The 17,376-nt window shown below is 34.6% G+C and overlaps 1 protein-coding gene across 3 annotated transcripts in view; it reads right to left on the reverse strand.

The window, feature by feature from the left end:
* Positions 1–17,376, reverse strand: part of PMS1 (PMS1 homolog 1, mismatch repair system component) — a 98,378-nt gene that overhangs the window by 21,230 nt on the left and 59,772 nt on the right. For all 3 annotated transcript variants that reach the window (XM_020896259.2, XM_070475877.1, XM_070475876.1), the window contains exons 6-9: positions 6,972–7,088; positions 3,685–3,807; positions 2,593–2,736; positions 1,552–2,441 (exon numbers count right to left, since the gene is read on the reverse strand). In XM_020896259.2, coding sequence (XP_020751918.2) covers positions 1,552–2,441; positions 2,593–2,736; positions 3,685–3,807; positions 6,972–7,088 — 1,274 coding nt within the window. The remainder of the gene's footprint in view (positions 1–1,551; positions 2,442–2,592; positions 2,737–3,684; positions 3,808–6,971; positions 7,089–17,376) is intronic.

The following is a 17,376-nucleotide window of genomic DNA, read 5'->3' on the forward strand; positions in this document are numbered from 1 at the left end:
CAATTTAATTTTCATGGGCTTGCTGTATTAAAACTTAAATGCTCTCATCTTTAAATTGAATGTGTCATTTAGGTAAAACTAATAATAATAATAATAATAATAATAATGTGTGACTTTCATTGGCATCTTGACTTAACTTTTAAAATTTGACACTTAGGAAATAATCAAATTTGAACACTGAAGATTAAGAAATTCATGTTTTAGAAAGTGATGACAATTGTATTACGGCTCTACTTAAAATAAAGAGTATCTTAACCAGTAAGGACCTACTGTATAGCACATGAAACTCTACTCAATGTTATGTGGCAGCCTGGATGGGAGGGGAGGCTGGGAGAGAAGGGATACATCTGTATATATGGCTGGACTGCTTTGTGGTTCACCTGAAACTATCAAAGCACTGTTCACTAACTATATCTTCATGCAAAATAAAAGCTTAAATAAACTAACTAAAAGAATATGTCTATCTTTTATAGATACATATTAAAATATGTCTTTTATATATATATATATATATATATATTAAAGAGAAAAAACACAACCACCATACCCACTAAAAAAAATAAAAAGGTAGAAGTTAACTTGGTTTTGCCTATTGGTGTTAATAGTGATCTTTATTACTTTAATATTGATAGTATTTTTATAAGACTGAATAAGCTAATAAAAAAAGAAAAACAATTGGTCAAGTATCCATGTAGTTTATCACCAAATATAAACTCTGGATGACCAGTTACATTTAAAAGTTTTCCCAGATGTCTGACACAGTATTGAGATGCCTTAGGTAATAATATATGACTGGAACTATAATTGAACTCTTTCATTTTCTGGTGAGCTAAATCACTCAAAACACGACATCCTGTGATTATAGCAAGTGCCTTTGGTCAACTAGAAACAACCATATTTTTTTAAATTTATTCAGATCATTTGATCTAAAAATGGCAAAAAATATGTAGCTTTTTAATAAGAGATCAAACCACCTATTTACCTACCCCTCCAAACCCACCATAGTTTATAAGTTGGCAATAAATAAAAGATTTTAGAAGAAAGTCTTTTGAGTTATACTGAATAGGAAGAGTATTAAGATCACTAAATTAAATCTGCAACAATGTTATACTTTTTGTATTGTTACATGTTTTAAAGAGCAATTTAAAAAGGGAATATTCAAGATCTTAAAAAAGAAACCCTGTTCTAATAGTTCTAATAGAAAAGTTTTAAAAAGTCCTGTAACAGAAAGATTAGTATAAAAAAGAAATAGAAGAAAATGGTAGTCTTAAGAATGTAAAACTTTTAATTACAAACTTAAACCAGAAAGTAGCTTTTTTGTACCAAAATAAAAAACAAGCAAAAAGAAAAAAACAAAAACGTAAAAATTTCTAAATTAACCCCCAAAAAAGTGATGCCAAAAAGGTACTCTAGGACAAGCCAAAAGGTATTTTCCATTCTGCTTTTCCATAAATAAGAAGAAAAAGAAGCTTTTTCAACCCAGTGAGTCATATAGAATGGAAATTGGAAATATCCTAGCATTCAGGTCACATGAGAGCTCTGGAAACTTACTTCAGTTTTTCCTCTTCACTCAATGTCTTCCACAGTTCTTCACTTTGCACTGCTGCATCTTCCAAGCTGGTCTTGGGATTGTCTGTGAGAATCTGGGCACGACAATCTTGAACAAAAAGGGCGCTTGCTGACATGGGCTTCTTGATTACTCGATTGCTAATTAAATCATAAGCTGTAAGCTGTCCAGATTTGTTATCTACCACATTTGATTTTTTGTTACAGGAACTTTCAGAGAGATTCTTTTGTTCAGGACTTGTATTACTATTATTACTACTTACATTACTCACTAAACTTTTTTGAGGCACTAAAATTTTCACAGGTTCAATGTTTTCTCCTCTAGAATTAAGCATATTTCCCTTACTCCAGTCATCTACACAAATTTCCACAGACTTCTCAGGAACTGCTGCTTCTTCCTTTTTCCCACTCTCATCTCTATGGCCTTCACTGCCATTTGCTGATTGGGCTTGCTCAACAGAATCCACAGACCAAGTTTGACTATACTCCACTTGGGTGTCCTCACATGATGAATTATTCTTTGGGATTTCTTTAAATGTATTTCCATCATTCTTATCAATGCTAGAATTTTCACTATTAAGATGATCATCATAATGGTCACCAATATGTACCTGATGATTTAAACAATAATTAGTGTTTTCCCCAAATTTATCATTACGCACATCATTTTGGAAAGGAATGGCTGAAGTATCAACATTTGGATAATTATTTCCAGATGTTTCCATCTCAGTAAGAAGCACATCTGTTTCTGTTGTTTTACTAACAACCATGTCAGCTGAGGAAACATCTGCTTTATTACTTTCATAAGAATTTGTACTAGGTAGTGATCCATAACGAGTCATCATCAGATTTTCAAGAGCGGTTAAAACAGATTCCTAAAAATACAAATTAACAAGTATTAGGGGAAATTATGGAAATAATATTAAAAAATCTATACAGAAAAGTAAATCTTTTTCACATGAAAATGGCTAGGACTGCATAAGTTTATAAATAATTTAATACAAAAAATTATCTGGAAAAGGTTACCTTATTCTGTAACAATACTTGACTTTTATCAGGCGTTAAATTCACATCTACATCAGCTGTTGGAACGTCAATTTTCAGAAAGAAAATGGGATACAAACGAGTAGATTCCTTTAGACATTTCAGATTGTAATAATGTCGGATTAGCTAGAAATACATGTAATGAAGACAAAAAAATGACAGAAATATACTAAAGTATTATTATTCTTTAAAGTATTTATAAATAAAGATAGCATGATTTAAGTAATATTATCCTTAAAATACCACCAGAAGACGCATATTCAACTGAGAAACTGAGTGGATGTAACTGTTTATTAGGAAAAGTAGTATTTAAATAGTAATGCTCATTTAGAGGCCTTGAATTTACTTAACATGAAGTGCAAGCATGCATCCAATGCAACTGACTTCATGGAAAAGATCACAGTGTGGTGGATGTTTTCAAAGTCCTGGGTTCAAATTCAAATTCTGTTACTTCCTGGCTTTGTGGTCTAAGGTAGTCTTACTAACAATTCAGTTTCTTCACTATGAAAGTGAAAGTGAAAGTCGCTCAGTCATGTCTGACTCTTTGCAACCCCTAGGACTATACAGTCCATGGAATTCTCTAGGCCAGAATACTGGAGTGGGTGGCCTTTCCCTTCTCCCGGAGACCTTCCCAACCCAGGGATCACACACAGGTCTCCCGCACTGCAGGAGGATTCTTTACCAGCTGAGCCACAAGAGAAGACCTTCTTCACTATAAATAAGGATGATAATTCACCACAGAATTGTTGTGAAGAGTCATATGTAAGGTGAAAAGTGAAAGTGAAGTGTTAGTTGTTCAGTTTTGTCTGACTCTTTGTAGCCTGCCAGGCTCCTCTATCCTTGGGATTCTGCAGGCAAGAATACTGGAGTGGGTAACCATTCCCTACTACAGGGGATCTTTCTAACCCAGGGACTGAACCCAGGTCTCCTACATTGCAGGCAGATTCTTAATCATCTGAGCCACTAGGGAAGCCCCATATTATATCTATTTTTTCTTTTCCTTATTTTAGAACAAATTCTTACAAGTAGCCCTTATAAGAAGCTGACAAATTACTTTTTTCTTAAAAAGATTACCTTCAATATATCTTTTTGGTGTACTGGTCGACTGTTTATAAAGATGAAACTCCTTTCTGGGGTTGAAAGACTTGTGCAAGAGTGGTCTGCATCATGCTTTGGAAGAAATCCACTTAGGAAAATCTATAATTGTAATAAATAATTATAGAACTTATATGCAATGTCAACAGTAAACATGATTCCATGGATCTGGTATACACATTTAAAGGTATAACCAAAATTAACAAGTGGATTTTCATTTTAAGGTCTAAAGAGCCATATACTACTTGATAACAATGTCATGAGCATTAAACTTAAATTACTGAAGCATGTTAAATTGGTGTTCTCAGCCTCTAACTATCCCTTCTTTCAATTTTAAGGGAAAACTGGCATTCATTAAAGTTCCATGACTACACATCTTATTGTCACAGGACATACAGTATAAATACTGCTGCTCTCTGCTCAACCCTATCTCCTACTATTTTCAAAAAAATTTCTTCCCTTACATTGTAACTTTCCTCTGGCTGTTTATCCTTTTCTTTTCAGCCACCATTTTCTGTAAAGAAGTAGCTGTTTCTATCTTTATTTTGAGTATGCCAGGAAGTCAATCTGACTAGGTTTTCATTACTGAGGGGAAAAAAGATCTCTTACTCTTTGACACATCACAATGTTGTACATTATCTTCATTTTTGTTTAGAGAACTATTTCACAAATGTATGAAAAGGACGGGTGAAATAAAGAAGGATCCTAGAAAAAATACCAGTGAGAAGGGAAAGAGATTTAGGGAACAGAAAGCAAGGAAAATGCTCCTACTTTTCGAGATAATAGAACTGTTAGGAATACAGGATAGAGCCAGATTGACATTGATTAAACTCCGGCTGCACTACTAGTATGACCTTGGTCAAATTATTCAAAATGCAGGCCTATAATCATCTCTTATCTGAAACAATTGAATCAGATGTTTTATTAACCTGTTAAGAAACAGTAATAATGAGAAATTTTCTGCTTAGGTTTAAAAAAGCAAGAGTGTCAGGGGCTTTGCTATTTTTAGTTAAGCAGAAGCCATGAGGCTCCTTACCCACACAGGCTGTAGGCTGCCGCCTATGTCTGTGGCTACCCCTGTCCTTGGAAATAAGTGTTTAAGGAGATGGATGCATTACCAACTTTAGAACACTAAGTGCGTTATTGTCACAGTGCCAAACTGTGCCAATTAAAAAAAAGTTAATACATAGAGCTAGATAATCCATTACAAAATGAAACTACTTAATTAATTAACTATAAAACTTCACAACCCTTATAAATGGTTGCATAATTTACCAAGTAATATGAGAGCCTTCTTAAAGCACCTGCTGAGCATCAGGGAAGGCTGTTCAGCCTCTGAAAGACTTAGTGGGCTTGTTGATGGGAGAACAAAAAAAAACCAGAATAGGTAAGAATAAGGATTAAAATTAAGAAAACATCAGTAATATTGCTAGTGTTTTTTCTTCACACCATCTTGTTGGCCACTGAATAAACAGTATTACTTCCAAATACTGAGCTTTAAAAATGGCTTAAGATAGATAACCTTAAGAATTAACACACAGTAAGTTATATGGAAAACTAAAATCAAATGGCAAAGTCTTATAAAATATTACAAAAAGTGAAAATCAGGCTAGCTTGTGGGGAGAAAAATCTCTGTAACAGACCAAATCAGTGCAACAAAATAAAAAATTAGATAGGCCTTATAAGATTCTATACCCAAGTATTACTCAAGTAAAAAGCAAAACAAAAATCAAAGGCAAAATATAAACAAATAATACTCCCCTGATTGTTCTTCAACTATGAACCCTTCTCTCCCTCCCTTCATCTCCAGCCTTCTATGCTCTAGCTTCTACCTCAATGACCAACTCCAACAGACACTTAGTAGAACTACTTGACTCTCTGCAGACCCTGACACCAATGGGAACTCTTTCCTTTGGAAGCATGACACCGTTTCAGCCTTCTCTTTTGGATTTTCCGCTTCCTCTCTGAAACTTCCTCTTTATTGGGACTTCCTCTCCCTTTGCTTACAGCCTATAAGGGTGATAGTCTCCCTCAGTCTCATCATCAGACCCCTTTTTCTTGCTCTCTATTCCATCTGGGTAATTTCATTCCCATCTATACAACATACACCAGTGATGCTAAGATACAGATGTACAGCCTTTATTTCTTTCCTCTCCAAATGCTCACACAAATTTTCTTAACCTTACCACATTCAAAACTTGATAAAATATCCCAGCTCACTTCCATGCTGCTGTCTCTTGTACTCCTTTACCAAAGTAAAGACCTCTGTCCCCTACTCAATCTGTCAAACAAGTTTCCAAGCAATGCTGATGCTGCTAGTCTTCAGACCAAACTGTGACAGGTAGACTCTCTAAAGCACAACACAGCACATCTGAATCTCCTGTCACAGCTTCCTGGGTTACCAGCATGGGCAACAAAGTCCTAGGGAACCACAGAGAGCCCAGCAAAATTTAGACAGTACCCTTACTGTCCCAAGTCAGCCAAGAGGACCAGTCCAAAGTGGCACTAGTGTCTAAACTATTAAACAACTATTAAGGGTGCTCTGAAAAACAGAACCCAAGTTAGATCATGGCTACTTTCCTTAGGCAGAGAGAATTCTTAATACATTAATTGAGCATAAGCTCCATCTAAGACACTAATAAAATGATAATTATTAAGAACTCAATATTGTAAAAGAGAATAGGAGGGGAACTAGTAGCCTAGAGACTGCAACAAATTATAGAAAAGAAAAGAAGTCATAATAATGTATACTTCATATAAGTTTTCAACTTTTAAAATGAATCTTCAAATGAAAGATGGTTACATAAGAAACAGGTTATGAAGCTAGATAACACAGAAGTGGGGCTGGCATGACTGAAGAGAAGAACAAGAAAGACTGGGAGTGTTAATAACCTCATCCAGTATTACAGGGCCTCAAGAAGACTTTCTAGAGCTGACAGATAAAGAAAATAAAGTTGGAATACAAGGTAGGAAAGGGAAAACAAAGGTAAGAGGGCTCAACTCCTTTCATTGAGGAAAGCAAAGAGATGAAGATTCTAAATTGAAAATCACTTAAACAATTAATGTAACCATGATACTTAAAATTAAAAACAATAAACAGAAGAGATAAAAACAGGAAGTAGGGCAGGGAAAAGAGATTTAATATGAGCTTATACATCCTTTGTCATTAAAATTTCTAAAGAGACATTTCTTGCTACCTCAACCCGACAAAAAGGAAATAATTAAACAGCTTCAGTGGTAAATTAAAGAACATCTTTGTTGTATACCTGAGATTCTTCACAGTGGTACTGAAAGGATTCCATATTGCCCATAACAGCAGTCCCCAGAACAGACATGAGAGCCATTTTATGATCTGATACTCTAGTTTTCTGCCAAATAATTGCCTAGGGACAAAATGACACAGACAACTTTTAGCACAACTTGGACTTAGTAAACTCAAGTACTTACACAATTTATTTCTGTATTTAGCATTCAGCCCTAGTTTATATTTTCTGCATCATTTATAAGGTATCTATAGGCTATAAAGTTTGAGAGAAGTCTGGTTCCAAGTTTCAGTAGCTGTATATCCTGCAGTATAGAATCTATTTTAACTTACCTTAACCTCAATTTTGTTTTCTCTACGAGATGACTAAGAATACTTATCTTCTAGAGTGTTGGAAGATGAAAATATATGATGTAGGTGAACACACAGGCCAGAGCCTGGCATAAAACAATTTCATTAAATATTAATTTTCTCCCCCCTTCTAATCCTAAACTTCAGAATATATATTGCAGAGTGTATTTAAATTAAATTGCTACTTCAAGTAAACATTACTGTTTTATTGAGGACGGACATCAATGCTATAAAATTTAATATTAAACAGTTAACCTGGTATAAGAATGTAGGGTAATGCATGCTTTTCAAAATTACCATCTATATACAGAGAACTTTAAAAAAGCTAACTAAACCTCACAGACAGAAAGGCTGAATAATGGACTTGTATTTTTTTCACTACAAGCATGTAGTAGGATAGCTTAAGAGAATCATGGCCTAGAGAGACAGCACAAAAGTGTGGCTGTGATGTGCATGTCGTAACATACTGAAATGTTTTCAGTTAATGAGGTTCAGTTATAGTCAATTCTCTTGAGAAACCATCAATATATAGACACATTCTTTCAACAAATATTCACTTAGGAGTCTTAAATCCTAAAGAAAATGTGTGAAGGGCTTAGGAGAAAACACCAACATTCAAGAGTCAGGCGGGGGAAGAGGAGGAGACTAGAAAGCATTGACCACAGAGGCAAGGAGGGTCACAGGACAATATGGTGCACTGACCAAGGGAGTTTTTTTAGGAAGAAGTAGGGCTTCCCTGGTAGCTCAGTGATAAAGAATCTGCCTGTCAATGCGGGAAACACAGGTTGATCCCTGATTCACGAATATCCCACAGGCCGCAGAGCAACAAAGCCATGCACTAGGACTAAGGAGCCCATGTGCCACGATGAACGAAGCCCGTGCCCTGGAGCCCGCACTCTGCAACAAGAGAAGCCGCCACGATGAGAAGCCCGTGCGCCAAAACGAGGAAGCAGGCCCTTTTATTTTCATCCCACCACCACCTCCCCTCTGGTAATCACCTATTGGTTCTCTGTGAGTCTTCTGGCTTATTATGTGTGGTCTTTTGTTTTATAGGCTCTGCATTTAAGTGAAATCATAGTTTCTTTTTTGCACTTTTATTTCTCTTAGCATAAAACCCTCTATATCCATCTATATAGTTGCAAATGGTAAGGTTTCATTCTTTTCTTATGGCTGAGTAGTACTCCAACATGTATATATACTACATCTTCTTTATCCATTTATCTGTCAATGGACATTTAGGGCCCTTCCATATCTTGATTATTGTAAATAGTGCTCCAATGAACAAAGGGGTGCATATATTTTGTCGAGCCTACCAGGCTCCTTCGTCCATGGGATTCTCCAGGCAAGAATACTGGAGTGGGTTACCATTTCCTTCTCCAGGGGATCTTCCCGACCCAGGGATCGAACCCGGGTCTCCCGCATTGTAGGCAGACACTTTAACCTCTGAGTCACCAGGGAAGCCCCATATATTTTGTCAAGTTAGTGTTTTTCTTTGGAAAAATACTTAGAAGTGGAATAGGTGAAGTGATAGTTGTACTTTTAATTTTTTGAGAAAGTTTCATGCTGTGTTCCGTAGTGGCTGCACCAACGGCAGTGCGTGAACCTTCCCTTTTCTCCACACCCTCCCCAGCACTGTTATTTGTTGCTTTTTGATAATAGTCTTTCTGACGGATGTGAGGTGATATCTCATTGTGGTTTTGGTTTGCATTTCCCTGATTAATGGTGATTTTCAGCATCTTTTCAGGTGTCTGTTAGCTCATCTATATGTCTTCTTTGGAAAAACATCTACTCAGGCCCTCTGCCATTTTTAAATCAGGTTATTTGTTTCTGATACTGAGTTCTTTGTATATTTTGGATATTAAGTACCTTATTGGATATACTGTTGACAAATACCTTTTTCCATTTGATAGGAAGCCTTTTCATTTTGTGGATAGCTTCCCTCGCTGTGCAAAGCTTTTTAGTGTAGTCCCATTACTTTACTTTTGCTTTTGTTTTCTTGCGTGAGGAGATAAATCCAAAAAATATTGCTCAGACCAATGAGTGTGCTGCCTATGTTTTCTTCAAGGAGTTTTATGGTTTCAAATCTTACATGTAAGTCTTATTCATTTTGAGTTTATTTCTGTAAATTGTGTGAAAAAGTAGTCCAGTTGATTCTTTTGCAAGTAGCTGTCCAGTTTTTCCAATATCATATACTAAAGAGATTATCTTTCCCCTGTATATTATTTCCTTTGTTATAGATCAATTGGCCATATACTTGTGGGTTCATTTCTGGACTGATTCTCTACCAAGATCTATTGATCTCTGTGTCTGGTTTCATGCCAACATCATATTGTTTTGATTACTGCAGCTCTGTAGTATAGCATAAAATCAAGGAGCATGATAACTGCAGCTTTGTTCTTCTTAAGCTGTTTTGGTTAAGACTGTTTTGGTTATTTTGTCTTCTGTGTTTCCACACAGATTTTAGAATTATTTCTTCTAGTTCTGTGAAAAATGCCATTGGTATTTTGATAGGGATTGCACTGATTCATAAACTGCTTTGGGAAGTCTGGTCATTTAAAAATATTGATTCTTCCAATCCATGAGCATGTTTTATCTTTCCATTTGTTTGTGCAGTGTTCAATTTCTATCATCAGTATCTTGTAGTTTTCTGAGTACAGGTTTTTATTACCTCCTTGGTTAGATTTCTTTCTGGGCATTCTATTCTTTTTGATGCAATTGTAAATGGGGTAGCTTTATAATTTCCCTTTCTGATAGTTCACTGTGAATGTATAGATATGCAACAAATTTATGAAAGTGAATTTTGCAACTTACAATTTCATTGAATTTATTTATTAGTTTTAGTAGTTTCCTGGGGGCATCTTTAGGATTTTCTATATATAGTATCATATCATACACAAAGAGTGAAAGTTTTACTTCTTTCCAATTTGGATTCTTTTTCTTATCTAACTGCTGTGGCTAAGCCTTACAATCCTATGTTGAATAAAAGTGGTAAGAGTGGGTAGTCTTGTCCTGTTCCTGATCTTAGAGGAAAATCTGTCAGACTTTCACCTTGAGTATGATACTAGCTGTGAGATTGTTATAAATGGCCTTTATCAAGGTGAGGTACATTCTTTCTGTACCTACTTTGTTGAGAGTTTTTTTTTTATCATACTTGAATGTTGAATTTTGTGAATAGCTTTTTTTGCACCTGTTGAGTTGAGATGATCATATAATTTTATCCTTCAATTTGTTAATGTGGTATATCACACTGATTGAAGCATGGATACTGAATCATTCTTGCACTTCTGAGATAAATTACATCTGATCATGGTGTATGATCCATTTAACATATTGCTAAATTTGGCTTGCTAATATTTCATCGAGGATTTTTGGATCTATGTTCATCAGTGATACTGACCTGTAATTTTCTTCTTTTTCTAGTGCTTTTGGCTGGTTTTGGTATTAGGGTGAGGCTGGTCTTGTAGAATGAGTTTGCAAGCATTCCTTCTTCCATTATTGGGGATAGTTTGAGAAGGATAAGTGTTAATTCTCCTTTAAATGTTTGTTAAAATTCACCTGTGAAGCTGGCTGGTCCTGGACATTTATCAGGATTTCATTCCTTTATAATGGCTAAATAATATTCCCCTATATGGACACACATTTGAAATATTATTGCCTCTTACTATGGGCATGTGGGTTACTCCCACTTTTTGACTATTACGAAAGATGCTGCTATAAACATTCGTGTACATGTTTTTGTGTCACATACATTTTTCTTGTGTATATAGCTAGGACTGAAATAGCTAGGTAAAGTGGCAACTCTGTTTATTTTGTGAGAAACTGCCAGACTGTAATCTTTTCATTTGCTCCACACATCTTTGTGTTTGTGTGTGTGTTTATGTGTGTGTCGGTGTAAAAAAAACAAAGAGGTGTTGGCTTTTGCTATTATGGCTATTATTTTAAGCCAGCCAGGAGCTGCTGATTTAAGGAACAATGCTTAAAAGAAGGGAAAGTAGGTTAAGATTCTGTAATCTGCAACTGCGTAGAAATTAAATGTCATCTTCTTCACACTTTCTATATCAAAGTTATTTTTAACAAAGAGCAGTTGAGCAATAAAAACTTTTTCACAGAAAATTTCTCTCTTTAAAGCTATGCTAGCTCTGTGATTCATACATACATACAGAATGTATTTAAAATGAGTAGATATGAAAATATTTCAAGAAAACTAATGCTTTCAAATTCCTGCACTTAATACAGCTATAAAAGCTGTGATATTTCTAATGGAAACATATTATGTATTTTGGTTTGTATTAGTGACGCCTCAGATTTAAATCTTAGCTACTGATTAATGCAAAGATGCTAACGCACAACTTACTGCCTGACCAACTAAGAAGTTAGTATACAGAATTGTAAAATGATCACTTGAGGAAATGGGTTCTAAACAAGCTATGAAACATGAGAACCACTCAATGTTTTGAAAAAAAAAAATTTAAGTAAATATTGCTAGTAGTTCCAGAGCATTATTTCACACTGGGCAATTACTGCATCAGATGAAGCAGGCTGATTAAGAAGCATTTTCTAACTATTTATAGTTAGGCTAACAATAAAGAAGTCTGCCAATAAATTAAACTTTCACTATTACTTAGGCAATTAAGATTCATTTAAAAAATGGGACCTATTATTAAAGAACTAAACAATTAAAGGTAGTGATTAAAAGCTAAGGATATAGAAAATAACAGAATTTTAAAATGCTACATTTTTTTACAGCAAATAGTTTTTATAGTTTGCTTTCCCCACCATTTCACGAATCCTGTATTATTTTCTAAAATATAAATCTGTTCATTTCCTGAAGTTTTTCATATATTCTGCCATTAGGCTGATAGCTTAACATGTGCTAAAAATACACACACATACCCCCATATGTTTTCTATCTAGGTCACACAAAGTTGGAGCATCTGAATGTGCCAAGTAAGAAACTGACTCTAGTCAGTATGATGACAGAGCAAAATCACCTCAATAAAAATATATTATTACATGCATACCATGTAATTGATTGAAGTTGCCCAAATACAACTTACTGCTGTTTCTACTTCTACACTATCTGAAGCTAGATGAGACTATTCAGTATTTAATTAGTAAAGCTCAACTGTAAAAGCAATTTGTGATAATGGAAAAAAGCAGGTTACACAAAGATAAGCACAATTAACCAAAACCTGTAATGCTAATAAGACTGCCTGAGCAAAAGTGACTCCTAAAATATGAAATCAAAGTATATATATATTGGTGAAGCATAAGATGTACTAAGAAGTTCATGCTTCAATCTTCTAAAAGTCAGAAGTATTAACTACTTCCATGGTCTTACTAGTTAATGTAATTGGATCTGCATACATTGCTACCTACTCTTGGACATGTATTTGCACTAAATGGTTCAAAAAAGAACAGGGGCAAAAACACAATGTAAGAAAAGAGTCTTTTTACATTGGCAATATAACAACATTAGCTATTGAAGCTTATAGAAACTTTATTGCTGAATGTTTTGAGTTTGGTGTAAAATTAACATTATTCCATCATAATGCCAATACTATTGTTAAAAGAATATCACATTCTATTAACATAATAAGCATTAATATAATTTGATTCTTACTAAGTAGCCCAGAGTTCAAAATTGGTAAAATTTATTCAGAACATTCAAAATTTAAAGCCTCTTATGCAGGAATTCCCTGGCAGTCCAGTGGTTAGGACTTGGGGTTTTCAATGAGGGGGCCCAAGTTCAACCTGATCAGGGAACTAAGATCCCACAAACCCATGGTACAACCAAAAAGAAAAAAAATAAAGACCACTCCCTCCCCCTTTAAGAAAAAGAAGTAAAATATCTAATGCCCTACTTAACTCTGCTTATTGTCTATTTTATATTCATGTTTTGGAATACAGTATGCATATTTTTTCATTCTACCTATTTCATACTTTCTGACTCAGGTAAAAAAAAAAGGTCAAAAATTTAAGCAAAAACTTGAAAACGTTAAGTTAATTTTTGCATAACTTTTAAAGGGAGATTGCAGATACTCTTTGTAGTCTTTAAAGCAAGAAATATTATTTCCAATTGCTAATCAAATCTTATCTACATCAGAATGTAGAAATGTTTTTCTTGCCCATATCCTCTTATACATACTCTGTGCAACCACCTGGACTACTGAACCGCCTTCTTCTGTTATATAACTACAAAACATAATTTGGTCCATTCTCCAAATGCCATAAGAATTATCATTTTCTGTTAGTCTCCTACTAAATGTCATTAAAGTTTAAAAAAAATTTTTTTATGTGGACCATTTTTAAGTATTTGTTGAATTTGTTACAATATTGTTTGTATTCATGTTTCGGTGTCTCAGCCACCTGAACGGGGACTGAATCCATAGCCCCTGCACTGGAAGGCGAAGTAGTAACCACTGAACCTCCAGGAAGCCCCCACATGTCCTTATTTTGTTTCCATTCACCACCTGGCAAGAGGTTCATATTCTCATGTAAAGTCCACAAGATTCTTCAGAATTCAGACTCAACCTTTCCAGCCTCATCTCTTACTTACTTATACCAGCTTTCTCTGATCTCTCATGACTCCTTGACCTTGCACATGCTCTGAATGCTTTTGCCCACTGAGTCTTTCTCAAGAACCAGCTGTAAAACCACCTATTCTGAAAATCCTTTTTTAGTCCAATCAGAGTTTAATAATTGCTTTCAGATTACTTATATTCTTAATACTGTTTGCAAAAATCTTTCAGATCAGTCTTTCTGATCAGCTCTTTTAAATATATACATATTTATTTGGCTGTTGGGTCTTAGTTATGCATGTGAGATCTAGTTCCCCAACCAGGGATAAAACCCAGGTCCACTGCATTGGGAGCACAGAGTCCTAGCCACTGGACCACTACAGTAAGTCCCATCTGATCAGCTGTAATATTGGATCTCTGAGGCAATCATTACATCCTCCCATATTCAACCATACAGAAAAGATTATTTGCGAGTCAAGCTGGTACTGCTTTATACAATATTTGATTTCAGCTTTTCCTCTTTATTTGCACTGAATAGAACACCTTCCTATTACATTTTGTTTTTTCAAGAGACTTTTTCTCTCCAAACCGACTCTTTCTTCTCCCTAATGTGTTCTAAAGGAAGTGACCCAAATCATCTCTTCTGCAATGCAACTCTATCCTCTATATGCTTCTCTAGTTTTTCTTTTTTCAGATCAAGACCAATAACAGAAAATTCAGACAGAAAATCAGTAAGGAAACAAAGGATTTGAACAACAATACAGATCAAATGGACCTAACAGATATATGGAGAACATTCAAACCAACAGCAGCAGAATACATTCTTCCCAAGCTCAAGAGGATTTTTCTCCAGCACAGATCATATGTTAGGTCACAAAACAAGTCTTAAAAATTTTTAAAAGTTGAAACATACCAAGTACGTTTTCTGATAACAATGCAATGAAACTAAAAATCAACAGAAAAAGAAACACATTCACAATATGTGGAAATTAAACAACATACTCTTGAACAACCACTGGGTTAAAGAAAAATAAAAAAGGAAGTTATAAACTATCTTGAGACAAGGTAAAATGAAAATACAACATACCAAAAGTTAAAGGGGCAGCAAAAGCAGTACTAAGAGGGAAGATTGCAGAAAAACACTTACTTTAAAAAAGAAAGATGTCATATAAACACCCTAACTATATACCTCAAAGAACTAGAAAGATGAAAACAAATTAAGCCTAAAGATAGGAGAAGAAAAAAAATAAACATTAGTGTGGAAAATAAACAAGATATAAAATAGAAAAAAGCAACATAAAAAGAAATAAACAAAACTAAAGAGATATTGCAACTAATGTCACAGAAATAAAAATAATCATGAGACAGTATTAACAATTATATGACAACAAACTGGATAACCTACAAGAAAGGCTCAATTAATGAGATGAAAGACCCATATGATGATGCAAATGGAAAGGCATTCTGTGCTCATGTATTTGAAAACTTAACATTGTTAAAATTTCTATATTACTCAAAGTGATCTACAGATTTAATGCAATCCCTGATTTTTAAAAAAAAACCCAACAGTGTTTTTTACAGAAGTAGAAAAACACAATTCTAAAACTCATATGAAACTATAAAAGAGCATGAATAGCCAAATGATTCCTGAGAAAGAAGAACAAAGCTAAGAGGTATCACAGGTCCTGAGGCTGAAATATATTAAAAACCTACAATAATCAAAGCAGTATGGCAGCATACACACAGACATAAATACCAACAGAAAAAACAGAGAGCCTGGTAAAACATCCATGCATATAAGGTCAACTGATGTCTGATAAGCATCAAAAATACAGTGAGGAAAGGAGAGCTGCTTCAATAAACAGTGTTGAGAAAACTGGATATCCTCATGCAAGTTCGGCCCTTATATCACAGCACACATAAAAATCAACTCAAAACAGATTAAAGACATAAACAAACACCTGAAACTGTAAAAATAGAAAAGAACACAAAAGAAATGCTTTATGACACTCATCCTGACAATGATTTCATGGATATTACACCAAAAGCACAAGCAACAAAAAGCAAAAATAGTCGTGGGATTACATAAAATAAAGAAGCTCCTGCACAACAAAGGAAGCAATCACCAAAGTGAAAAGGCAACTCATGAAATAGGAGAAAATATTTACAAACTATACACCTGATGATTAATTTCCAAAATATACAAGGTATTCCTACAACTCAAAAACAAAAAAAATCTAATAATCCAACAAAAAAACAGGCTAAGGATTTAAGTAGACATTTCTTCAAAGAAGAAATACAAATGGTCGACAGGTATATGAAAAATGCTCAATATCACTGATCATCAGTGAAATGCAAATCAAAAAGCACAAAGAGGTATCACCTCACACCTGTCAGGATAGCTATTACCAAAAAAAAAAAAAACAAAGACAACAAATATTGGTAAGAATATTGGTGGAGAAACTGGAAGCCCTGTATACTGTTTGTGGAGATGCAAAATGGTGCAGCTGATATGGAAGTCAGATATGGAAAACAGTACAGAGATAGTGCAGCTGATAGCGAAGTCAGATATGGTAAACAGTATGGAGATACTCCCAAATATTAAAAATAGAAATATCATATGACCTAGATATCCAATATCTGGGTATTTTCCAAAAGATTTGAAGGCAAACTCTCAAAGAGATATTAGCATTCCCATGTTCACTGCAGCACTATTTACAATGGCCAAGATGTGGAAAGCCCCTAAGTGTTCACTGATGGATGAATGGATAAAGAAAATGTATTATACACATACTATGAAATACTATTCAGCCTCAAAAAAGAAGGATATTCTACAACATGTGACAACATGGATGAATCATGAGGACCATTATGTCAAGTGAAATAAACTAGTCACAGAAAGACAAATACTGCATGATTCCATATATATGACGCATCTAAAATGGACAAATTCATAGCATCAAAGAATCAAATGGTGGTTAACAAGGACTAGGGGTAGGAAAAAAATTGGAAGTTACTAACAACTAGGCATAAAGTGTCAGTTAGGGTTCTTAAGTTCCAGAGACCTGCTATACTCTACTCATACCTCTACTCAACAATACTATATTGTACACTTAAAAATTTGTTAAGTGTGTAGATCTCATGTTAAGTGTTCTTAATACAATAATACTGAAAAAAAGAAAAAAGAAGAGCAAACCCACAGATTCTGAGCTGCCAACACTCCTACAATCAGCTGGTTCCCTGGTGCTTAGTTGATGGCATTTATTTTCCCATACATCCTGTTCAGGCAAACATCCCAACAATTACCTTATGGTTCTTTATTTTTCTAATTCTGTCCTTTTATTTAAAAAACAAGCAACAAGTTTTAAAGCTAACAAATAATATCCAGTCTGGAGTTGATCAGCTTTTCTTTCTTAACAGACTAGTCAACAAAAACTTTGTTGATGAGCTAACAAATAACTTCACTTCCAAAGTTTTGCTTGATTCTATTAGGTTCTTTCTGGAGAGAAATCAAAATTATGCCAGAGTAATTCATGA

Source organism: Odocoileus virginianus, chromosome 13, assembly GCF_023699985.2.
Source record: "Odocoileus virginianus isolate 20LAN1187 ecotype Illinois chromosome 13, Ovbor_1.2, whole genome shotgun sequence".
In the NCBI taxonomy this organism is placed as follows: Eukaryota; Metazoa; Chordata; class Mammalia; order Artiodactyla; family Cervidae; genus Odocoileus; species Odocoileus virginianus.